This window comes from Pituophis catenifer, unplaced genomic scaffold (assembly GCF_029215685.1).
Source record: "Pituophis catenifer annectens isolate HBS135680 unplaced genomic scaffold, rPitCat1.0.hap2 SCAF_7, whole genome shotgun sequence".
NCBI lineage: Eukaryota > Metazoa > Chordata > Lepidosauria > Squamata > Colubridae > Pituophis > Pituophis catenifer.
The window spans coordinates 12,726,701-12,753,001 of record NW_027256887.1 but is presented as its reverse complement, the minus strand read 5'-3'; the positions used below and the strand labels follow the sequence as shown (position 1 = coordinate 12,753,001).

At 40.0% G+C, this 26,301-nt stretch overlaps 1 protein-coding gene across 1 annotated transcript in view; it reads right to left on the bottom strand.

Annotated features, from left to right (window-relative positions):
- EFCAB6 (EF-hand calcium binding domain 6) overlaps positions 1-26,301 on the bottom strand; it is a 146,067-nt gene that overhangs the window by 76,278 nt on the left and 43,488 nt on the right. Inside the window, exons 10-16 of the mRNA XM_070947318.1 lie at positions 25,774-25,884; positions 16,105-16,216; positions 13,757-13,924; positions 12,387-12,458; positions 12,102-12,262; positions 2,742-2,912; positions 1,010-1,181 (exon numbers count right to left, since the gene is read on the bottom strand). Coding sequence (XP_070803419.1) covers positions 1,010-1,181; positions 2,742-2,912; positions 12,102-12,262; positions 12,387-12,458; positions 13,757-13,924; positions 16,105-16,216; positions 25,774-25,884 — 967 coding nt within the window. The remainder of the gene's footprint in view (positions 1-1,009; positions 1,182-2,741; positions 2,913-12,101; positions 12,263-12,386; positions 12,459-13,756; positions 13,925-16,104; positions 16,217-25,773; positions 25,885-26,301) is intronic.

The window sequence follows — 26,301 nt, the reverse complement described above, 5'->3', positions numbered from 1 at the left end:
AAATTCATTTCCTTGTGGTGTATTGTTGAGTTAATCCAAGAGAAGCAGTGTTGCCGGGATGGCACGATGGAATTCCCACACATAACCCCATTTCATGGCCTTTGTTGTAACTGCAAGGACAAGACCCTTTCTGAAATCAATAGAGAAGATACCCATATATTTCATTCACATATCTTCACTTAGAGTGCCAGCATACAAAAATATAGCAATAGCAGTAACACTGAGACTTATATACTGCTTTACAGTGCTTTACAGCCCTCTCCAAGTGATTTATAGAGTCTGTATATTGCCCCCAACATTCTGGGTCCTCATTTTACCCACCTTGGAAGGATGGAAGGCTGAGTCTACCTTAAGCCTGGGGAGATTTGAACTGCCAAATTGTAGACAACCGGCAATCAGCAGAAGTAGCCTGCAGTACTGCACTCTAACCACTGCACCACCGCAGCTCTTAAAAATATCCAGTTATATCAGTGGTGTATTATTTACATCCAGGTTGTAAAGAAAGGGGGCATGGCTTTGATTCTGCTGTTTTGTGGCTGATTGCTTGACCACCCTCAATGCCCCTAACTGGGATTTAAATTGTGTTTTTAGGCAAAGGGTCCACTAAATGCCCTTCAAATATGCCTCTTTGCCCCTCAGTGCGAGATTCTCTTGCACTGGGCTAACTTTCATGGCCTCTTTTGATGAGTTAAACGTGACAAAGTCCAAGCTACAAAATGAAGATGGTAACAGAAAATGTAACCCATGCTATGTGGAAATGATATGAGTGGGAGGATGGAAACTATGAAACATAAAAACCCCTAAACTGTTTACAGACTTTTCGTAAAACCAAAATATAAGCAGAGCCCTAAGCAGAGAAGCCATCAAGAGAAAAGACAAAACAGAAACATTGGTTTGAATGACCGAGAATAAATAAAATGAAATTAAGAAGATATCAAGAGGAAAGACAAAAGACTAAGTTGGTTTGAATGAGCAAGAGTAAATTAAAATGAAATAAGATTGTATTTACCTTGCGAAAATCTGTTTTACTCAACTTCCCGCTAGCTTGCTTGTTATAAGCAAGGAAGGCATCCCTCATGCCCGTTTCCTGATGCAGGATCCCATCCCTCATCCTTTCAAGGACTTCATCAACGGTTCTATTCCTGGCTTGTTTGTAGATGTGGTCTTCAATTTGCTTCATTCTAAAATTGGAAGAGTGGTTAACAGGGGTATCTGCATGGTATGGCCCAAAGAGTCAGGATGATGGCTGTGATGATGTGAGTGAAACTCCAACCATGCTATAAGTGCATTGGAGTAAGACAACTTAACTCTTCCCACAGCTAGATAAACTCATGGCATGATGTTGGACTAGTTGTGCGCTCAGTCTTTCTCACAAGGCAGTGGTGATGAAAGCTGGAAAGGAAATTAAGGGAACTCCTGAAGGAAAAGTAGGATATGAGTGAACACATCCATGAAGGCACTAGGAGCCATGATAGATGAAGAAGACATCACATATAATACTTACTTGTATTTATAGTTAGTTATCAGGCATTCGGACATATGTCTTTTCTAAATCTCTTTATAAAAATATCTAAGCCATCAGCCTTAATTTTATTCAGAGTCAATGAATATCCTAAACTACTAAGTGCAAAACTGATTTTGTTGGGTCAAACATTATACAATATAAATATAATATTAAGATACTTACAAGATGTCATAATAGTATCTTTTTCCTTCTGAGACTACAGCTGGTTAATTTATCTGATCAATGCCTGGAGTTCTGCTCAGCATAGCTGGCTGGAGAATTCTGGGAGTTAAAGTCCACAAGTCTTAAAGCTGCCAAGTTTGAAGAACTCTGGGCTAGAACATTGTTTCTCAGATTCGACAACTTTAAGGTGACACCTTAAAGTTGCCAAGGTTGAGAAACACTTGGTTAGAAGAATCCATGGAAGGCAATGTAGATAAATGGTCCATACTTTTAACACACTGATGGGCATTATGGAGGACAAGGCCACTGCTGGCTGCAAAAGCTCTAGGTTTTCACTTAAAGTAAAGCTATTTTTTATTAATGCTTCTCTCAGAAGACAATAAAAGAGCAATCAGTCTGAACTGCAGCCCCAAGCTAGAAGGGAGGGGGGAATAAATATGCAAATTAAACAATAACAGTCACATTTGAGTCAAGGAAGACTCCTAGCAAATCTACATGAGTTTCTTAAGCAATAGTAAGTGTTATAGCATAAGAAATAACTTCTCAATTTCCCAGTCTAGCTTACTGTGTGGTCTCCCTTCCAACCACTAACCAGATTGACTCTTGCTTACTTTTCTGAGATCATTTCCCCAAATCCCCAAAACTTTAACCTTAGACTGTCTACTGTAGATCTCACCCCATTCCTAAGAGGTCTGCATAAGCACACCAGCACGCCTACCATCCTTGTCCTAATGTTTTCTTTTATTTGTATCCTTTTCATGTATTTATAATTATGTTTACACTTGTATCTGTCATAAAATATATGTTTGGCGAAATAAAAATTAATTAATTATGATGCTTTGACTTGCTTAGAGGAGATGAAGGCCACTGTCTTCAAGGAGTGGGGAAATTCTGTGGAGCCTCAGGGGATCAGGGGGCTTCAAAAGAGCAAAATTTTAGGTATTTGTTTCATACAGAACATCAAAGGAACATTCGGAAAAGCCAGACATTGTAAAGCTAAACTTTCCTATGGATAATTATTCCATTCCTACTTTAGCAGTCACAGATGGGCTACCTCTCTGGAAGATCCGTTGGCTTCTTTTCCTCTGCCTGCTGATTCTCTCGTAGGGAAAAGGTGCTGGTGACAGCTGTTAATTCTTTTGGCAAATCGGCCACTCCTAAACTGTGCAAGAGCATCTTGTAGAGAACCCCTTCTGTAGTATCATCCTGGTATTTCTGGTACAGCCTGCACATCAACCAATTCAAAACAATTATGATCGTTGTTTCTCTTGATAAATAATACATCTCATAAATGTAACCCTCTCTATCCCTTTATACAGTGGTGGGATTCAAGTAATTTAACAACCGGTTCTCTGCCCTAATGATTTCTTTCAACAACCATTTTGCCAAACTGCTCAGAAAGTTAACAATCGGTTCTCCCGAATTGGTGCAAACTGGCTGAATCCCACCACTGCCTTTATATCCATGTACCAAAGTCTGACATTTCTTTGTTCCGAAAGAATTCTTGTACGGTTGTGCTGTTAATCAATTAAAATTTCGCTGGTGATAAAGAACAAAGATATGATTCACATGGTAAAACATCTTAAATTATTTCCTTTGTTGTTTCAAGAACTAGCTTTCTGCTCTTACAAAGTTTTCTTGGGTTGCATTTTTTGAACTGAATAGTCCAGTGAATAGGTTAAGTGATTAATAAGTTGAATAATTTTTTTTAAAAAAATCAAGAACAGATTTTAAAAAAAGACTCCGAGAACAGTTGCTGAATATTCTTTTCACAGCAAATCATATATCTTTTTTTTTTTTAATTTGATTTATATGCCGCCCTTCTCCGGAGACTCAGGGTGGCTTACAATGTGTTAAGCAATAGCCTTCATTCTTTTGTATATTTTATACAAAGTCAGCTTATTGCCCCCACAAACTGGGTCCTCATTTCACCTACCTTAGAAAGGATGGAAGGCTGAGTCAACCTTGAGCCTTGGAGAGATTCAAACCAGCAGAAATTGCAGGCAGCTGTGTTAATAACAGGATGCACTAAACCCCTGTACTATCATTTTAAATTGACTCAAATGTAAGAATAACCAATAAATAACCATTGAATGCAGATGGTTTTTATTTACTGCAGTTCTATGTGCTGTACCAGAAAATAACTTTTCATTAAAGGGATGAGGGGGAACCCCTGTAAATTGCCACATTTAAAACATATTAAAGGGAGAAGGGACAGAACTACTAGTAACCGGACTTCCCATTTAGGTTTCAGTTGATGGGAACATACAGCACCTCAGCACAAAGGGGAAATAGATACAAAGATGAATACGATCTGCAGAATTGCATTTAATGAAACATCTTTAATCTCATTACTGCTTTTCATTCTGAATATCACCTGCCAAATAACCATCTGCAACACATATGCCAGTCACCCAGTCTCAGCAGCAAAAAATTGCCATATGCCCCGAAGAGGTGCAGCAGCACCCAATTAAGGCCAAAATGCTATCTGCTGTAAATCACAAAGCAGAAGCCTTAACTGTTTGACCTACATCTTCTGATTACAAAACCTGCAAGAGACTTCTTACCATCTATTTTCAAAAATGCTTAGAAGTCATGTCAACTTGACTTCTGTAACAATGGATCCAGAATCTCTCAGCAGCTCTGTGTTTGTGAAGGAACAGTGCCATCCACTGTTCCTTGCCATAATCAGGTGAATTTGGATAAGGGCCTTTCACCACTGCTGAAAGTGGTTCCTCCTATTCCTTTACCTTGACCTCCATCTCTGGCCTATGTTTCTAGCTATTGTTTCCAAGGGAAGAGGGAGAGGAGAGGAGAGGAGAGGAGAGGAGAGGAGAGGAGAGGAGAGATTAGAATAGAATAGAATAGAATAGAATAGAATAGAATAGAATAGAATAGAATAGAATAGAACAGAACATAGAATATAGAATATTGAATATAGAATATAGAATACAGAATACAGAATACAGAACAGAACAGAACAGAATAAAATAGAATAACAAAGCTGGAAGGGACCTTGGAGGTCTTCTAGTCCAACCCCCCTGCTTAGGCAGGAAACCCTACACCACTTCAGATAAATGGTTATCCAACATCTTCTTAAAAACTTCCAGTGTTGGAGCATTCACAACTTCTGGAGGCAAGTTGTTCCATGGATTAATTGTTCTAACGGTCAGGAAATTTCTCCTTCTTTCTAAGTTGCTTCTCTCCTTGATTAGTTTCCACCCATTGCTTCTTGTCTTGCCTTCTGGTGCTTTCGAGAATAGCTTAACTCCCTCTTCTTTGGGGCAGCCCCTGAGATATCGGAACACTGCTATCATGAGACAAAGCCCAGTAGAGTTAATGTTTCTACAGTACATTCCTTGAGGTTCCTATGGATGGTCAGAATAAGAGGGAAGGTCCAGGATATGAGGACAGTTTAAAGCCACCCACTTCTGGGCTGGGGACGAGAAGAAAGCAATGGTATGGGAATCCAGCAGAGAAGACACATTGACAAGGAAATGGATGCCAGGAAGAGGAGCAAGTGAAGGAAAGCCCAGAGAAGTAATTAAATCCAGGTGGATGAGAGGACCAAACAGCATGAAATAGTTCTTAAACTGAGGCCAAACAACACTGAGCTATCAAAAAAGCGTGGTCCAGGGCAATCTTCAATCAATCAGAATAGAACTGGAAGGGAGCTTGGAGGTCTTCTAGTCCAGCCTCCTGCTCAAGCAGGAGATCCTATACCATTTCAGACAGATGGCTGTCCAATCTCTTCTTAAAAACCTCCAGTGATGAAAGTACCTACAACTTCTGGTGGCAAGCTGTTCCACTGGTTAATCGTCCTCACTGTTAGGAAGTTTCTCCTTAGTTCCAGATTGCTTCTCTCCTTGATTAGGTTCCATCCATTGATTCTTGTCTTCTATTCTCCCCCTTTCAATGTATCTTTATAGCCCTATCAATTAACTTGTCTTTTTTCATTAACAAATAAATTGGATGAAGCAAAATAGCATTTGAGTACAGGCATTTAGAATTTTCTCCAGATTTTCGGAGCAGTATTTCTCAACTTTTGCAACTTTGAGGTGTGTAAAAAAAAAACAAAACCTCTGCTTTAGAGATTTAGGATAGTTTAGGTGACAATTTCTCTTCATTTTATCCATACAGTTAGGTAGCTGTTGCTTAACAACCCCTAAGCTGCTCCATATGTGCCTGCGACAGACTTAAGGATGCCACTTCCGCTGTGGTTGTTAAGCAAATCATCCACAGTCATTAAGTGGCACATCCTGTGACTGCAACTTGCAGTTTTACTGCGGGCTTTCTCATTGACATAGTTGTCAGAAACTAGCTGTGAAGATCAAAAAAACGTGACTGCGGGATATTGACTGTTGTAAATGCATGTGGGTTACAAAACAGCTGATTCTCAATCACCAAACTGCAGGAACACTGCCACAGTTTCAAGTATGAAGACAAGTAATGAAGCTACTTTATCAGTAAGTAGCACTGTAATTTTGAACGATTGCTACAGGCTTAAAATGGACACCTAACATCAAAAACGTCATCAAAAAAGCACAACAAAAAATGTTCTTTCTGCACCAACTCAGAAAGCTGAAACTGCCCAAAGAGCTGCTGATTCAGTTCTACAGAGGAAGTATTGAGTCTGTCATCTGCACTTCTATAACTGTCTGGTTTGACTCTGCAACCAAACAAGACAGACACAGACTTCAATGGATAATTAGAACTGCAGAAAAAACACAATTGCTACCAACCTGCCTTCCATTGAGGACCTGTATTCTGAACGAGTCAAAAAGAGGGCTGAGAAAATATCTACAGACCCCTCACATCCTGGACATAAAATGTTTTCAACTTCTACCCTCAAAATGACACTATAGGACTCTGCACACCAGAACAACTAGACACAAGGACAGTTTTTCCCCAAATGCCATCACTCTGCTAAACCACTAATTCCCACAACACTGTCCAATTAACTACTAAGACTGTACTAATTCTTCTCCTCATACTTACTAGTACCTAACTCTTCCCACTTCTGGCTATATCCATGTTTCTTGTATCTTTACAATTTATATTGTTTTCATTGTTTCCTAGTATGATTTGATTGCTTATTAGTATCCTATGACTATCACTAAGTGTTGTATCTTATGATTCTTGATGAATATTTTTTTCTTTATGTACACTGAGAGTATATGCACCAAAGACATATTCCTTGTGTGTCCAATCACACTTGGCCAATAAAGAATTCTATCCTGTTCTATTCATCTTAAACTCAGGCAGTTTACAGAAATAAAACAATATATTCTGACTGTCTGCTGTTTAAAGTACTAGATTTATTGGAAATTTAGTGACTTAACCTGCAGGCCACTGGCTACCAGTTCACTTTACAGAGTAAATGGAAAACGAAAGGTGTAAATATGCTATGATGAGCTAGGTTTCTTTTTGTTCATACTGTAATTCACATTGTTGAAAGTTGCCAAACTGGCAAGATTTATTTATTTAATCAATCCATTTGTGCCTGCTGCAATCAAAAGGAGTTTCAGTATTCACAACAACATACAATAATGCAATAAAACATCCATGGTGTAAACATAAAATCAATCTTTAAAAATATACAAATCAAATATAGAACCATCTACCATATGTCTGCATCGTCTTATTTACTAGATGCTCTCTGGGACAATTCAGTCTTGAACAGTTTCCAGAAGGTCTGTGACACACTAGTCATTGTCACTTTCAGTCAGGAAGTTACTCCATTATATGGATGAAGAGACACACCAAAAAACAGGTCCATTTAGTTCTATGCTTTTAGCAGCCATTCCATTCTTGACCTTGGCTTCAGACTCTGAGCTCCTCGGTTTTCTTTGTCTGAGCTATACAGATGACTTCTCATTCAGTCCCTCAGTGCGACAGAGGTTTCTGAACCCTTTGAGGTGGGCCAGGTCAGAAAATCTTCTGCAAAAGTTTGATGGGAACTCTCCTTTGTTGAAATTGGCTCAAACAATCAGCTCTTGCACGACTATGTTTTCCCTTTCCTTCCACTTTTAACTGGGGAGTTAGACTACACCTACCGTGTTTCCCCAAAAATAAGACCCTATCTTATATTTTTTTGAACCCTGAAATAAGCGCTTGGCCTTATTGCCATGCGCTCAAAAGCCCAATTGGGCTTATTATCAGGGGATGTCTTATTTTGGGGAAAACAGGGTAGTCTGAATTTCTCCCATTTTCTTTGTTTCCTGGCTTAACGCATATTATAGAATAGAATATAGAATAACAGAGCTGGAAGGGACCTTGGAGATCTTCTAGTCCAACCCCCCTGCTTAGGCAGGAAACCCTACACCACTTCAGACAAATGGTTATCCAACATCTTCTTAAAAACTTCCAGTGTTGGAGCATTCACAACTTCTGGAGGCAAGTTGTTCCATTGATTAATTGTTCTGACTGTCAGGAAATTTCTCCTTAGTTCTAAGTTGCTTCTCTCCTTGATTAGTTTCCACCCATTGCTTCTTGTTCTACCCTCAGGTGCTTTGTAGAATAGCTTGACTGCCTCTTCTTTTTGGTAGCCCCTGAGATATCAGAACACTGCTATCAGGTCTCCCCTAGTCCTTCTTTTCATTGGACATACCCAGTTCCTGCAACTGTTCTTCATGTTTTAGCCTCCAGTCCTCCCCTAATCATCTTGGTTGCTCTTCTCTGCACTCTTTCTAGAGTTTCCACAACTTTTTTTACATCGTGGCAACCAAAACAAGAGCCTGTAGTACAGTGGACTAAAGCACTGTTATTAACAGATTAACATCTGCTGCTTGCAATTACTGCAAGTTCAAATCTCACCAGGCTCAAGGTCGACTCAGCCTTCCATCCTTTCAAAGGTAGGTGAAATGAGGACCCAGATTGTGGGGGCAATAAGCTGACTTTGTATAAAATATACAAAAGTATGAAGGCTATTGCTTAACGCACTGTAAGCCACCCTGAGTCTCCGGAGAAGGGCGGCATATAAATTAAAGCAAAACAAAAACAAAACAAAATGCAGTATTCCAAGTGTGACCTTACCAAGGCATTATAAAGTGGCAGAAGGCATTAAAGAATATTCATACAGGTGTTGCTGAAACAATCTCTGCATAGTTTCTCCAAGGTCATCTTCCTATAACTAACTTCCCTTTAGATGTTCCACTTGTCCACAAGCGCATGGAAGTAATAGTAGTTTTTTTCCAATGGAAATGGGTATGTTTAGCCTAAAGAAGAGAAGGCTAATGACAAATATGATAGCAATCAAGCACCAGTCCTTGGTGGGATGGCCCAGGGAAGAGGGTGTGAATTTATATTCCATACTGCCTCCATAGTAGAACAAGACTCAATGGGTGGAAGCTTTATAGAGGGACATGGAAACTCAAAATAAAGAAGAATTTCCTCATCATGAGAGCTATGAAGCAACAGAACAGCTTTCCTCCTGGAATTGTGGGAGCTCCATTACTGAAAATTATTAAAGAAAGATTAAACAACTATTGGTCTGGGATGGTCTGAATATTTCTGTTCTGGGCAGGGGATTGGACTAGATGACCTCTAAAGTCCCAAAAACAATTTTGTTTCTAATTAGCAATAGCACTTAGACTAATATATCACTTCATGGAGCTTTACAGAGTCAGCATATTGCCCCCAACAATCGGGGTCCTCATTTTACCGACCTCGGAAGAATGGAAATCTGAGTCAACCTTGAGCCAGTCAGAATCGAACTCCTGGCATTAAGCAGAGACAACCTGTAATATTGCATTTTAACCACTGCGCCATCATGGCTAAATAATTCTGAGTGTGAAAGAACTGGCTTAATTTGAAACAGGCTGTTTGAATCCCTTAATGGGCATTCTGACCTTAAACAGCTCTACTCAAGCATGATGCAATTCCAAATGTCCAATGTATTTTGCTTTACACTCAAAACCATCAATGTACGCTTGAAATGGGGTATTATAATTCAAAGTTGTTCAGAACTGAAATATTTTGCAGCTAAGTATCCATGATATCTGCACCTCTATAACTGTCTGGTTTGGTTCTGCAACCCAATAAGACAGACACAGACCTCAGAGGATAATTAGAACTGCAGAAAAACCAATTGCTAACAACCTGGCTTCCATTAAGGACCTGTATATTGCACGAGTCAAAAAGAGGGCTGTGAAAATATTTACAGACCCCTTGCATCCTGGACATAAATTGTTTCAACTTCTACTCTCAAAACGACGCTACAGAGTACTGCACACCAAAACAACTAGATACAAGGACAGTTTTTTCCTGAACGCCATCACTCTGCTAAATAAATAATTCCCTCAACACTGTCAAACTATTCACTAAGTCTGCATTTCTATTACTATTAATCTTCTCATTGTTCCTATCACCCATTTCCTCCCACTTATGACTGTATGACTGTAGCTTGTTGCTGTATCCTTATGATTTATATTGATTGTTTCCTTGTATGATTGCTTATTTGTACCCTATGACTATCATTAAGTGTTGTACCTTATGATTCTTGATGAATGTATCTTTTCTTTCTATGTACACTTAGAGCATATGCACCAAAGACAAATTCCTTGTTTGTCCAATCACACTTGGCCAAATTAAAAAAAAATAAAGAATGAGATCTTTGCCCTCAGTAGGGTCCTCTAATTATCCATCAGAACAAGCATGGTTTAATAGTGGAGGGTACAGTTCATGACTCAGTTCAGAATTCTTGCACCGAACATGGTTTTGAGTGAGATGACTTCAATGGTTTCTTTCCTCTTTGTGTCTCTATATCTTTAGGAAGAATTGCAACAGTGGTTAAGATGCACAGGGGTTCCAAAGGGATGGAACTTAATAGAGTGAAGTAAATATTCCTCTTCCCCTCTACTAAATCCCCAGCTCTGGGTTTTGATAGCACAGAGGCATGTTAGGTAGGGTCAAACCTATTTATTCTGCCCAATTTCGAGCCAGCTTTTTCTTTGTATACCACCAGGGTGTAACTAACCCCCAATTTTGGATTGTCTGTCTTGGCCTCAACAGAAATGTTCTGGCAATTAGTTCTCAACTTCCTAGAAGTGTTCCAGTCTCCAAATGGGCTGAATAATGACATATTGTAACTTGGTGGGAAAACCAGTTGCAATGTATGGCTGTGAAAGTTGGACCATAAGAGAGGATGAGTGCCAAAGAATTGAGGCCTTTGAACTATGGCGCTGGAGAAGACTCCTGCGAGTCCCTTGGACTGCAAGGCAATCCAACTATTCAGTCCTAGAGAAGATCAACCCTGACTGCTCTTTAGAAGGCCAGATCCTGAAGATGAAACTCAAATACTTTGGCCACCTAATGAGTAGGAAGGACTCACTGGAGAAGAGCCTAATGCTGGGAAAGTTTGAGGGCAAAAGAAGAATGGGACAACAGAGAACGAGGTGGCTGGATGGAGTCACTGAAGCAGTAGGCATGAGCTTAAATGGACTCCAGAGGATGGTAGAGGGCAGGAAGGCCTGGAGGAATGTTTTCCATGGGGTTGCGATGGGTCGGACATGAGTTCGCAACTAACAACAATAACAACAACAACAACTTGGTGGGAAGAGTAAGACAGGGAAACAGAAATTAATTAGAAAGCTGTAATTTATGGAGACACTGTAATGTATGGTGGAAATTTTCTAGGAACCCATGTTCACCTTGGACTTTAAAAAGACCCTCATTGTTGTGGCTCCGTTACCGGAGCCTGTGTCATCGTCAGGAGAGGACTCCGAGAGTGAAGGGGAGGAGTTGGCAAGGCCTCCCTCTCCAGGACCCTCCTCTCTGGCAATGCCTTCGGTGTCTGCCGAAGGGCAAGAGATAGGACCAGGGCCAAGCACGTCTACGCAGCCACAGATGGACAATGATGAGGTTAATGAGTCTTGGCTGGACCCACGCCAGCGTCGCAGAGATAAGCGCGCGCAACAGAAGAAAGGGCGTGCTCGAGATTAGGCTGAGTCACTGGACCACACCCCACAAGATATAAAAGAGAGCGTGGTGGCCAGTCAAACTTGTGACAAACAAAGCTGAAAGCTTCCACGCCATTCTGCATTGCCGGACTTTTGCTTTAAGACTGGATTATCTCTGGACTTGATTGTAATTATTGAGCTGCTTTCCTTTGATGTATCAGAAGTGGGGAGAAGTTATCTCTCCTCTTTGTAAATAATAAACTCTTGGCAGGCAGCCACTAGGTTGTTGCCAAGTTCCGTTATCATAAGAAAAAGGATTTTGCCGGCTGGTTTGGTCTTTAACTCCTGAACGTCTGTTGGTGTGTGTGCATGGGGTTGGGGACAGAACACTCATTTACAAATATGGATGACAATAAATAGCCAAATAATGAAGACGTCCAAAGGGAGATGAGAATAAAAAATGGGAGGAAAAAAAAACACATTTGAAATGACTATTTACTAAAGTATTTACTTACGCAATAAAATGGTCATCTGTTAATGAGGGGCAATAGAGCTGAAGGATCTTTCGGAAATTATTTCTGCTAATAATACCCTCACCTCGAGGATCACATGCTTGCAAAGCTTTGTTAAATTCATTCCAATACCCTTTCACTTGCTCCGTTAGAACATCTTCTGCCTAGCGTAAAATCGTTTAAGGAAGGAAGTTCAAATTACAGAGAGTTGGAATATTGTGAAATTATAAAGTCCAATAAATCAAAATTCTTGAGTGACTTTTTAAAAGGAAGCATCTTGTTACTTACAATATTCCAGGCTTCAAGGACAGAAGTTGGCTTTTTAGCCTTCTTTGAACTATTAGCCCACTTCGAATCCGTCTAATTGGATTTAAAAAAAAAAGTTAAATTAGAATTCTCTCATATTGTTTCTAAAAATCAAGGTCAGAAAGAACATAAAGGTTTTAAAAACCTGCACTATACCACTATGTGGGGAAAATATCTGGTCGATATGATATCCAGACCAGGGGTCTCCAACCTTGGCAACTTTAAGACTTGTGGACTTTAAGACTTGTGGAATTCTGAGAGTTGAAGTCCACAAGTCTTAAAGTTGCCAAGGTTGGAGACCCCTGATCCAGACAATTTATTAAGAGCTTGCCTTTATTAAGAGCAAAGGACAAGCAAGAGTACAGGTTTCAGAGGGCAATAAAGCTGGCAGCTAGTGATGGCTAATCTTTGTGCCATCATGTGCCAAAAGCGGGGGAGTGCAGAGGGGTCATGCGCGCGTGTGCGCACACTCATAGTTCAATGCCTCCTGTGCCCCACTCCCCCGCGCATGCACACACAACTGCCCCCCTGACCGTGTTTTGGGCCTAGCAGACCTCCCTGAAGCCTCCAGAGGCTGGAAACGGCCCATTTCCAGACTTCCAGTAGGCCTGGTAGGCCCATTTTTCGCCCTCCCCAGGCTCCAGAAGCTTTCTTGGAGCCTGGGGAGGACAAAAACCACCTCCTCCACCCCCCTGGAGGCCCTCCGGAGGCCAAAAATGCCCTCCCAGAGCCTTCACGTGAGCCCTGTACTTATCTGGCATCCAAAACAGGCTGCGTGAAGACCCTAGGAGGGAAGGGACAATGTGGGCTGGGCCAGCTGGGGAGCTGAGCTAGGGCAACGGCTCGCGTGCCTGCAGATATGACTCCGTGTGCCACCTGTGGCATGCATGCCATAGGTTCGCCATCATGGGCATAGAATGAAAAATGAAAACTTAGCCAACTGGATTTGATCTGAATTTCCGTTTCCTTACATAAGCAGAAACACACCAATGATGGGACTTTTGCCCACTTATATCAGTGTTGGCGAACCTTTTCAGCAGGGAGTGCTGAAATGAGAGTGCGCGCACAGGGAAGCGCCGGAAACTGTAAGAGCGTGCGCGCTCCCGTTGCAAACCGGTAGTAAAGGTAAGTAGAACCCACCCCGGATCTAAGTTCTCCCCAGTCACAGCATGACTCAGCTTTCAAGAGGAGCCCAAGGAATGTGAGGTGCATGAAGGATATATACATACAGTGGTATCTGTTGACAACCTGTCCCCCAAAGCTTAGGAATAGCTGTTTTTGAACCTTTGCTTCTTGTTTTAATCATTTATTCCAGAAAGAAATATAGATAAATGATCCATGATGGAACTTACTACGGAATCTTTTTCAAAGAGGTTTAAAAATTCATTGTAGCTTAGATGTCCAGTATGTTCTGGATCAATTATCTTGATTAGTTCTTGGAAATCATCATCACTTATTCGAAACATGATGCAATCTAAAATACGTCGAAGCTCATTTCTTGTAATTTTCCCATCTTGATTCTAAAAACATAAGCAGAGCATTTAGCAGTGTTAAAAGATAGCATGAAGTCCGTAGCTTACTTTCCATTTCACAAATCTACAAGATATTCAATTTACTTTACTCTACTAGGCAGTTACTTATTTATTTAAATTATTATTTAATTTTTCAGAGCTAGTGATTATTATGGATTGCCAACATGATCGCCAACGTTTGATGACAGACATGGCACAAGAAGAAGAAGAAAAAGAAGAAGAAGAAGAAGGAGAAGGAGAAGAAGGAGGAGGAGGAGGAGAAGGAGAAGGAGAAGGAGAAGAAGAAGAAGAAGAAGAAGAAGAAGAAGAAGAAGAAGAAGAAGAAGAAGAAGAAGAAGAAGAAGAAGAAGAAGAAGAAGAAGAAGAAGGAGAAGAAGAAGAAGAGATTATGTAAAGCCATTGACCAAAAATTATAATTTTTTATTTATATCGAAATCCAGAATGAAACATGCCTTTGAAAGGGATGCCCATTGTTCACTATCCTGATAACAGTCAGGCTAAGAAAGCTTTAATTCCCATCTATCCTTCCCACCCCCAGTTTACCTGTTGCTTTAGATATGGTGATTACCACAGGTTTATAAAAAATCAAAATAAGAAATCAAAATCAAAGTAAGAAAACACTTTATCTGCCCCCCATAGGGGGAAAAATAGCATTTTCCTGTTACAGTTGATCTCTAATTAATGTTGTCAAGAATTGTATGAATTTTCTTATGTTGGTTTAGCATATGGAACAGCGAGAAGCTTACTTCCAAAGGAAAATAGATCAAAATGGACATACATGGGGGAGCAAAATATTGCTTTCCAATTTTTCCTTTATTCCAAGTAGCTACTATAAGGCAATATGTAACTGATTTCATTCTTATTGGGAGTCATCAGCATATATTACCAGATTTTTCACACTTGAGATCTGTTTTTCAACCTCAGCAACTTCAAGATCTGTGGCTTCAACCCATCAGCATGCTAATTGGGGAATTCTGGAACAACTTCCAGAATTCCACACATCTTCAAATTGACGTTGAGAAACACTGCTTTAGATTACTATCTCCAATGGTGGTGTTCAGTGGTCTTGCAAGCAAAAAGATGTACAATAGCAGTGATGGCTAACCTTTTCCGGACCGAGTGCCCAAAGCGCGCACACGAACCCCCAAAATGCAATGCACATGTGCCCCCGTGCATGCGCCCCCTGCCTCATGCATGCATGCCCCCTCCCCCATGCATGGCCCCCCTGCATGCACCCCGCCCCCCACGCATGCGTACGTGGGGCCTGTGCCCTGGCTGCCATGCATGCACGCATGTCCTGCATGTGCCCCGGCACCCTATGCATGCATGGCAGAGATCTGAAGACCAGCTGGCCAGTGGGAGCCCCATGCACATGCGCAGTGGAGCTGAACTGGGGCAACAGCTCACGTGCCCTCAGCGGTGCCATACGTTTGCCATCATGGTACTTATTATAGAATCTAGTCTATGTGGTTAATTTTCCCTGAAGCTTTCAGGTTAGAGAAATATGGAGTTCAATTCGTGGTAAAACGTTTGAACCCCACAGAAAAGATCCAGCTATCTATATCAGTCAACTCCAAACACAGATTGGTAACATCACATTGCAATGAACGACATACATTCAATTTTGCAGCTAGTAAGATTGTTAGCTGAGCAGGTACAAAAATAGCCAGGGAAATGATTGCAGCCTGGGAAACATGCCCCATGTCAATCCACAGGACTGATGATCTAACACCAGCTTATCAGGTACTTGGGAACTGAGGATTTGGCAGCACAAGGAAAGAGCAGCCAACAGCCCAATTAACAACTAAAAAACCACACACAACCAGGCACCACATAAATACTACCCACAGAATAGCCCAAAATGCACATTCTTTGGGAGAGAAGTTCCTTGAGGATGGGCTCCAGCATAACTCTAAAAGCTTGGAAGACTAAACCTCTAGTCCTGGTGATTGACCCAGATTGGGTTTTGCAACATTATTCTGAAATTTATATTTGCCTTCAGTTATGAGGAAAGTTTAATGTTTTTTGCTAATGACTTCCTGCTTTTTGACTTGACAAGAATAATTTAAGATCAATTCAATGCAAAACTAAAAATGCCTGAAAGTTCCCAAACAGAATAATTGTGCAGGAAAGAGGAGAGGGGAGAGGCATCTTATCAATACTCATACTCTGTCAAGCATCAAAAAAGCCTTCTTCAGAGAAGAATAAGCGTCTTGGATATGTCCATGCAGCTTTAAGAGAATTCGATCACTTGACAAGGCTTCATCCAATTTTCTGCTTCTGTAAGGAAAATATGAGTTGAGTTCTACTACGTGATGTGACTGCACATCTCAAGACTGAGAAAACTGTAATCCTGGGTTAATATCACTAGGAATGAACTCACGTGTCAGGCTTCAAAAATTTTAGCAAGGGGTTCTCTGCCTAGTTGCTGGGTGGGCGTGGCCATAGTGGGCGTGGCCTAGTCAGCCTCCTGCATCACGGGGGGGGGGAGCATTTTTACCCTCCTTCCCTGGGCTCCGGAGGCTTACTTCGAGCCTCCAGGAGGACGAAAACGGCCTCCCCAGGTTCCGGAGGCCCTCTGGAGGCTGGAAACAGGCCTGTTTCTGGCCTTCCTGAACTTCCGGTAGGCCCGTTTTTCACCCTCCCCAAGCCTCCGCGCATGCCCTGGACTTACCTGCATCCAAAGTGGGCTGCGTGGGGACTCTTGGGAGAGGCGGGGTGGGCTGGGCCAGCCAGGAGTGGGATTTGGGGATTCTCCGAACTGCACAGAATCTTAGCTAGAGGTTCTCCCGAATCTCTGCGAACCCCCAGCAGCCCACCCCTGAGAAAGACCCATTGAGACTCTTCTAAGCAGATTTCTTTATTGTTCCTCAAATATAGATAGAATTCTTGCCAATTTAAAGCAGGGTAGGTGCACCATAAAACATGTACTCTGGGAACTATTAGCAAAGAGTCACCCTTTTCACCTTCTTCCTCTCACACAAACTATCAAAACTCTCATGTTCTCTCTTGCTCCTCTGGAATATACTCCCTCCCTCCTGGGAATGTTGTGCACACGTATGTTGTGTATTCATGAGGCTGTTTTAGGAAATAACCAGTGAACCAGGGGGTCCAAAAGAAATAAAAAGCTGCAGTCATAAGCAGAAGCCCACGGGTTTCCTGTAGCTGCCAAAAAAAATCAGTAAAATCTTAGTCTGGGTCAAGAGAGGTATAATGTTGAGATCATGGGATGTAATAGTTTCATTCTCTGTTGCATGGGTCAAATCACACCTGGAATACTATGTCCTGTTCTGGTCACTGTACTATATCACAAGAGGGCTGTGGAATTAGAAAGAGTGCAGAGAAGAGAAACCAAGATGGTGAAGGTCTTGTAGAAAGTTAGCACCCACCTCTCTCCTAGAAGAATGAAATATTCTAGGAAATATTAAAAAGGCAGAATATTATACCTTCCTGGATGAGAAAAGGAGAAACATGCTCTTGGAAAGTAGCCCCCACCTTTGTTAATAGCCCCAGAAAGACTGGGCCATCCTATTTACAAGACAAAAGGAGTTCAGCTCCAGGGTGATAGGATTAGCCCTCACTCAAGATCCAAACCAAGACAAAGCCATTAAGCCATAATAGGAATCGCCCAACACCCTTTCAGAGCACAAGCCTCTTCATTACATCACCCCCCAGCAAGATTCAACCAAGCCTAGGACACAGACAGCCTACAAGATTAGCTGGACATCTGCATAGCCCCCTGGGAGTCTGACAACCAATAGGATACGTTTCTTGCAAGGCTCATGAGAGGGTATAAATCAGTGGTGGGTTTCACATTTTTTTACTACCGGTTCTGTGGGCGTGGCTTGGTGGGCGTGGCAGGGGAAGGATACTGTAAAATTTCCATTCTCACCCCATTCCAGGGGAAGGTTACTGCAAAATCCCCATTTCCCAATGGGGAAACTTGGGAGCTGGAACTTGGGAGGCAGAGAATAGATGGGAGCAGGGCCAGTCAGAATTTTTACTACCGGCTTCCGGTTTGCGAGCCTCGGCGACGGCGGTGATTTTCTAAGACCGCCAGCCCCGCCGCCTGTAGAGCCGCCCCGCGAACGAGGAGCGGCTCGAAAACTCCGAAATCTTGAAGATTGCAGGAGCAGAGACAGCAGGGCACAGGTTGAGCCCCTGTAACCCCCCCAGGGAATTGTTTCTGGGGGTGAAAACAGGAGCGGCTCCCTTCCAACCTGCGGAGACTCCGGGCGGCGTGGGACGATTCTGCCTTCAGCAGAACAAGCCGACAGCAGCAAACTCTTAAAGTGAGAGGAACTAATTCTAACAAATAGCGGAAATACCAACTTGAATCCAGAAACCTGAAAATTGCAAGTATTAGTGCTTTATTGACTTTTTAAATCAAGAGAAAGTGAGCGAGTGAAAGTGATTTGGAAAAAATATGGCGTCCAGCGCTTGAGTTAACGAGCTAGTGAAAGTGAATTTGTGAAGCCTCTCTGCTTTGCTACAAAGTTGAAAAGTTGCTACAAAGTTGTCTTACCTAAAGGAAAACATTTCTTTTTGCTAAAATTTGACTTTGCTTTACTTCAGTTTTATTTGACTAAATTTGGGGGACTTTTTTAGAAGCTTTTGTGGAAGAGGGAAAGGAAAAAGAACTTTCCTCTCTAGAAAAATTAGCCTACGTGGCACAATGGCTTCAAAGAAGCAGGAAGGGAAGGCATCAGGGGGGGGATCCCCCACACACAAACATCAAACGCAACTTCCCCCTGCTCAACAACTACAAACTCAGAAAAAAGAACTTGATGTGGGAGATTTAAAAGACTTTATTGCCAAAACTTTGGATGAAAAATTTCAAGAATCTCAACAGGAAATAGATCATAAACTTCAAAAATCACATGAGGAATTTCTGCAGGAAATTAATGAAGTTAAAGATATGGTGAAGCAGAATCAAAATATGGTGACCAAAAAAATATCAGAAGTGGCGTCTGGCCTGGCAAATTTTATTGGGAAAGTTGATTTTAAAGTTGAAGAACTCAAATTAGAAGTTAATGTTAGGATGAAAGATAATGACTATAAAATTGAAGAAGCTGATAATAAAATGCAGAGAATTGAAGACGAGATTGTTATGATACAATTCCGGGCGATGGAATTTGCCATACGGCTTCGGGGAATTCGAGAGGAGGAGAGACAGGATTTGAGACAAGTTTGCTCTGAAGCCCTGGCTAAGATCTTACAAGTTAACCCTGATTTGGTATTTCACAAAATAGATAAAATTTACAGAGTCAACTCTTGGGTGGCCAGACAAAGACAATTGCCTAGAGATGTGGTCATATACTTTACTGAGAGAGAAATTAGAAATGAAATCCTCCAAAAATCTTTTCACACCTCTGTAGAAGTGGGGGGCTCACGACTTGTAGTTTTTAAAGAATTACCTCCTAAAATGCTGAAAGCTAGAAAAGAGTTTGGTTTTCTTGTTAAGGAACTGAAAGACTTACAGATACCCTTCCGGTGGGATGCACCAGCTGGGATAATTTTTAGATATAAGGGAGAAGGATATCGATTGAATACCGTGGAGAAGGCACAACATTTTTATAGTACTATTCTTAAGGAAAGAACACCATCTCCACGTACATCTACAGTTTTGGAGATTAAGGAGAGTGAAGAGAGGCAGTCGGAAGAACAGCCCAAGCAAGAATTAGAAAATGTGCAAGGTGCAGAAGGAGGTTTTCTGAGTGAGCCCTTGCTGGATTCTTCTCCAATTTTGGATTTGATTCAGCTGACTGAAGTTAAAGATCAACGTATAACTAGAGCTCAATCCAAGCTACTTAAACAAAAGCAACAACAACAACAGGAAAGACAAGACAAGATGGCAGCTAAGAGTACCCTACAAGAGAGTGGAGCTATGGGAAGAGCAAGATCGAAGCTTTTGGATGAACTTCAAATATTTTGCTCTGCGCTCCAGAAACAGGCCGATGACCCTTAAGTGTCTATCTTGGAATGTTAATGGGTTGAATTCAGCACAGAAAAGGAAGAAAATATTTACATATTTGAAACAATTTAATAATGATATAATTTGCTTACAAGAAACACATATTACAACTCAAGATCAGAAATATTTGATAAATTCAAAATTAGGAGTGCATTATATATCTTCAACTTCGCAGAAAAAGAATGGTGTGGTTATTTATGTAAATAAAAAATTAACAGCAAAAATTATAGAAGTAGATCAAGATGGTAGGTTTGTAGCAATTGAATTGCTTACAGCAAATGGTCAAATTCTTTTGATTGGAATTTATGCTCCTAACCAACAACAGGATTGTTTTTACAAGATGTTACATACTAAAATATTGCAATGGGACTATAGATCTATTTTATTTATGGGAGACTGGAATGGAGTAATTGATTCTAAATTAGATAAAAAGAGCTTGGCAAAGTCTAGAATTAGACTACCGCAGACTTTTTTTGACATGAAAGAAGATATGGAACTAAAAGATGTTTGGAGAATACATAATCCGAATGAATTGGATTACACTTTTTTTTCCGATAGACATAGATCCTTTTCTAGGATTGATTTTATTCTGTTGTCAAATGATTTACTTATTAAGACAAAAAGAACAAAGATTTTTCCAAGAACTTTGACTGACCATAGCCCTGTATGGATAGAAATTGAGATGGATAAGGTTGAGAGACGTTCTTGGAGATTAAATGAGAACTTGTTTAGATATGAAAAAAATACAATAGAACTTAAAAAGCATTTGAAAGAATTTTTTGAAATAAATTTGAATAAAGGTACCCCAATTGAAATTGTTTGGGACGCTAGTAAAGCTTATATGAGAGGGGTACTTATCTACATGAATTCTAAACACAGACTGTTCCGACAAAAGAAAAGATCTGAGTTGGAAATGGAAATAAAGAATAAGGAACAGTTACTTATTAAAAACCCAACAGATGAAAGAATAAGAAGTGCTATAAAACTTTTGAAAGACCAATTTCAAATGCTTATGGCGGAACAAGTTGCAACAAGTTTACAATACGCAAAGCATAATACATTTTGCAATGCTAATAAACCGGGCAGATGGTTGGCTTACACACTGAGGAAAAAACAAAGTATACGGACTATTGATAGTATTGACATTGGAGGGAAAGAAATTTTTCAACAAAAATTAATTAAAGAAGCTTTTGTGGATTATTATACTAAATTATATGCCAAAGAAGAGGTGCAGAATGGACTTAAAGAAAAATATTTAAAGGATAAGAGAATTACAAAAATTACTGATCAACAAAAGGAAAGAATGAATTACCCTATAACAGTGGAGGAGATAATAGCAGCAATTAAGCAGCTAAAAACAGCTAAAGCGCCTGGCACGGATGGTTTGACAGCAGTGTATTACAAAACTTTACAAGCTGAAATGGTGGAACAACTTAGAGATTTATTTTGTAATATTCAACAAGGGGGTAAAATACCCCCATCTTGGACAACTGCTTATATATCTTTGATACCAAAGGAACAAGTTGGTCCTAAAAAACCAGAGAACTACAGACCAATATCTCTTTTGAATACAGACTATAAAATTTATGCGAAGGTATTAGCCAACAGGTTGATGCCAGTAATTCAAAAAGTGATTCATGAGGACCAAGCGGGATTTATTGAGGGCAGATATATGAAGGATAATGTAAGGCAAGTAATAGACTTATTGGAATATCTTGATAAGAATAAACAGATTTCTGCAGTGCTGGTTTTCTTGGATGCGGAGAAAGCCTTTGATAGAGTGGATTGGAACTTTCTACTAAAGACTTTAAAAAAGATGGGCTTTGGGGACCAATTTATACAGGCGATTTCAGCAATTTATCAAGAGCAAAAAGCACAGATTATTATTAATGGAAGTTTGACGACAGAGTTTAAAATTGAAAAAGGAACAAGACAGGGATGTCCGTTGTCCCCACTTTTATTTATATTAACATTGGAAGTCTTGCTAAATATAATACGGGACTCAAAAATCTTGAAAGGTATAGTGATAAGGCAAGAGGATTATAGAATAAAGGCATTTGCAGATGATCTGGTTGTTACCCTATCACAACCAATGGAATCAATAATCCTGATGAACGACATTATACAAGACTATGGTAGAGTTTCAGGTTTTAAACTGAACTCAAAAAAGACTAAAATGATAGTTAAGAATATGACACAAGATCGTAAACATGAGCTGGAAAGGAGGGCAGGTTTTGAAATTGTACCTAAGGTAAAATATCTTGGAATTCAGGTTGCAGAATCAAATATGAAATTGTTTCAAAATAATTACGAGGTGTTGTGGCGAGAGGTTCAGAAAGACATGGAGATCTGGAAAAAGCTGCAACTGTCTTTACTTGGAAGAATAGCAGCAGTTAAGATGAATATTTTGCCAAGATTTCTGTTTTTGTTTCAAATGATTCCGGTGCTTAAAAGTGATAAACAACTGAAAGTCTGGCAGTCTGGTGTGAATAAGTTTGTCTGGAACGAGAAAAAGCCGAGAGTGGAATTGAAAATTATGCAAGATGTTCCAGAAAGAGGAGGCCTTAAACTCCCAAACCTACAGTTATATTATGATGCAGCAGCTTTAACTTTAACAAGTGACTGGTTTGGAAATAAAAAGGCTGGAATATTGAATGCAGAAAGTTTTGATCTTGAATTTGGATGGCATGCTTATTTATTTTATGATGATAAAGTTGATAAAGTATTTAAAAGTCATATACTCAGAGATTCTTTGATGAGAGTTTGGAAGAAGCACCGACTCAAATGGGATTATAAAATACCGCTATGGCTGGATCTTGGTCATACCTTGTGGAATACAAATATAATGTCACTCGGGGGGTTTTTATACAAAGAGGTTCTTTTTACAGATGCGGGCAGATGGCAGCTGAAGACATTGCAGACACTGTTGGACGAAGGGATTAATTTAACCTGGTTACAATATAATCAATTACAAATGAGATGGAAAGAGGACCAAAAAACTGGTATTATGTTGCATGAGGAAGAATTGGTTAGACATATAAGAGAGAAAGGTCCAATGCATATTAAAAGGCTGTATAATGTTTTGTTAGAAAGAGATTCAGAAACGGAATTAGTTAAAGATTGTATGATTAAGTGGGCACAGAATTTTGAAGAACCAGTGATGCTGGAAACTTGGGAAAAAATTTGGGTTCAGAATGTTAAATTTACACAGTCGCAAAACCTGAGAGAAAATTTTTATAAAATGTTTTATAGATGGCATTTAGATCCTAAAAAGTTGTCATGTATGTACCCTAATGTTCAGCCAAAATGTTGGAGATGTGATTGTGTAGATGCTACATATTATCATGTTTGGTGGACCTGTAGGAAAGTTAAGGCTTTTTGGATAAAAATTTGGTGGGTCATGCAGAATGTTTTGAAGAAAAAAATTCAATTTTCTCCACAATTGTTTTTATTGGGTATAGTTAAGGGTTTTACACGGGGTGAAATAAAACTAATATTGTATATGATAACAGCAGCTAGATTGTTGATAGGTAAATATTGGAAGAATGAAGCTTTGCCTACTATCGAGGAATGGACTTTGAAGATGGCCAGCTTTGCAGAGATGGCGAAGATTTCAGCGTATCTAAAAGATTGTTCACAAGAGACTTACGAATGGGAATGGAAAAGGTGGATAGAATATGTTCAGAACAAATACCAAACCAGAAAGTATCAAATAGCTTTTATTTGAAAATAATGTATTAGAAATATTTTTATGTAAAGAGACAAAGAGGAAAAATTATATAGGGGGAGGGATGGGTTCAGGTTTATATATTAGTGTTATTAGTTATGAGTATGTAATAGGGAAGTCTGGGGGGGGAGGGTTAGGGAGGGTTAGGGTGGATGGGAAGTTTGGGGAGGGAGGTGGGGGGGTGAAAAAAGGGGTGAAAATGTAATTGTAAAACTTTTGCAATAAAAAAAAAAAAAAAAAAAAGAATTTTTACTACCGGTTCTCCAAAATTTCCGCTACAGGTTCTCCAGAACTGGTCAGAACCTGCTGAAACCCACCTCTGGTATAAATATATCTCACTCTTCACTCCATGTGTTTGACTGCACCAGGACCTTGTGCTTAATGGTTCTGCTCCATTAAACCAGCTTTCCAGTGTCTTTCTCCCCACTTGGAACTGAACCCATTTCTTCCAACAGTCTTGTGGGGGCTAAATCTTATAAAAAGGTACTTAGTATGTTTAACTTAAAGAAGAGAAGGCTGAGGGGAGATATGTTAGCAGTCTTTCAATTTTTGAAGGGTTCTTTTAGAGAAGAAGTAGTAGACTTGTTTTCTTCAGTGCTCAAAAGCTAGGGCCCAAGACCCAATTGATGTAAGCTCTATAGAATGAAATCCAACAGGAAGGAAGGAAGGAAGGAAGGAAGGAAGGAAGGAAGGAAGGAAGGGAGGGAGGGAGGGAGGGAGGGAGGGAGGAAAGAAAGAAAAGGACTGCTCTTTCAGGTCAACCCCAACCCTGCAATGCCATCTTGTATGTTAAATCTATAATCAGCCTTGGTGCAAAATGCTTGCACACAAAGAATAATCAACAGATGGAGACTGCATAAGGACTTCTTAATGTCTCATTCTCTCCCTCCCCATCTACTATACAATGTGCTACAATTTAGAATATCTGTCAAAATCTTATGAGACTTAATGAAAGACAAAAGCAGATCTCCATATTCCAATCTCTTTTAGTAAATCCAGGTTTTGTAAGCCATGTGAAATTTCTCAGTAGATTATTAGCGATTTTTCAAGAATATGAGTGACTCCATTAGTGCCTATCTTATTTCTTCCTTTGCAATAAGCAGTTGCAGTTTAGGATATAATTTACATGGGGAGGCCCAGTCAGTTGCAGCCCAACTAATGTTCTATGTTGTATGAGTATATGTTCTCCTAATACTGTATATGCCAAATAACTCTTTGCAATATGCAAGTATTCTACAATAAAATATGTAGTGTGGGGAGACGGTGGATTTTTTTCCCTCTTTTAATCTACAAGTTTCTAATAGTGGACCTTCAAATCTCACTGCAGCAAAGGAGTCTAAGAGCAAAATAAAGAAAAAATGTATTCCACATCAATGCTTGGATCTTTTCAGATATCACATTTTAGATTTATTGTCCAAGACGTTTGAAGAATGTTTCTCTATATATAGAATGAGAGCATGGCAATCAGTAACACTCACGTACATTATTCATAAAGCTGGAATTGCTGTTATATTGTTTTGTTTTATTTATTTATTTATTAAATTTATTTGTCATCCATCTTGTTTCAAAGAGACTCTGGGCAGCTTACAGCATTAAATGTATTAAAATCATAAAAGATAAATATTTCTAAAACAATAAAAATGGGCACTACAATCAAAAAATAGAATTATAGTTAAAAGGGGGGGAGGGAGGGAGCAGGATGAGCTTGGGGTGTGTGTGAAATTACCTCTTAATTCATCAATTTGTGGCTCAGCGGCTAAGACACTGAGCTTGCCGATCAGAAAGGTCGGCAGTTTGCCGGTTCGAATTCCTAGTACAGGTCTCCTGTGTAAGCAGGGGGCTGGACTAGATAACCTCCAAGGTCCCTTCCAACTCTGTTACTGTTAAAGTGTGATGCTCTCCCACTGGGGCCCCAATCCATCTGACAGAGCCAGGTCTTCAGGCCCTTATGAAATGTCAGAAGGGAAGGAACCAATCTCACCCCAAGAGTAAAATATTCCAAAAGTCAGGAGCCGCAGCAGAGAAAGTCTTTCTCCTGGACTCCCACCAGCCAGAATTCCTTGACTGATAGGTACAGAAGATCATTACAGGAATCATAGAAATAAATGGAATCTATAAGTGGAATTTGTCTCCTACCTGTGATGTTTTCTTTTAGAAGACACTTGGCCGCTGTCAAACAGCAAAGGATCATGGAATTTACTTAGAAACTTTTCCCAAGCCATATTTTTGGATAATTTTATTCCAAATCTGAACAACAAAACGGTATATTTATATTTTTAATACTATGGCTTTCTTACACATCTGGGGTATTCAACAGTGCAACTGAGACCATTTCTCTGAGCTCAGATGAAGAAATCTTAGAGCAATTAGACTGGTCCACCAAGAAAATTACACAGTATTTTTCTTCTTTACATATCTCCCATAAAATACAAAACAGTATAGATTATAAACTTTTAGTATCTGGGGAAGAGGAAAAATCTCCAAATAAACACTATTTAATGGATTTAATTTTACAGTTCAATAGTTTCCAGCAATGGAATTAGAACAATGATAACTGATACTTTACACAATAATCAATGTTATCCTTAGGAATATATACATAATTTCAGCAATGGTGGGAATCAATTCTTTTATTACCGGTTCTGTGGGCGTGGCTTGGTGGGT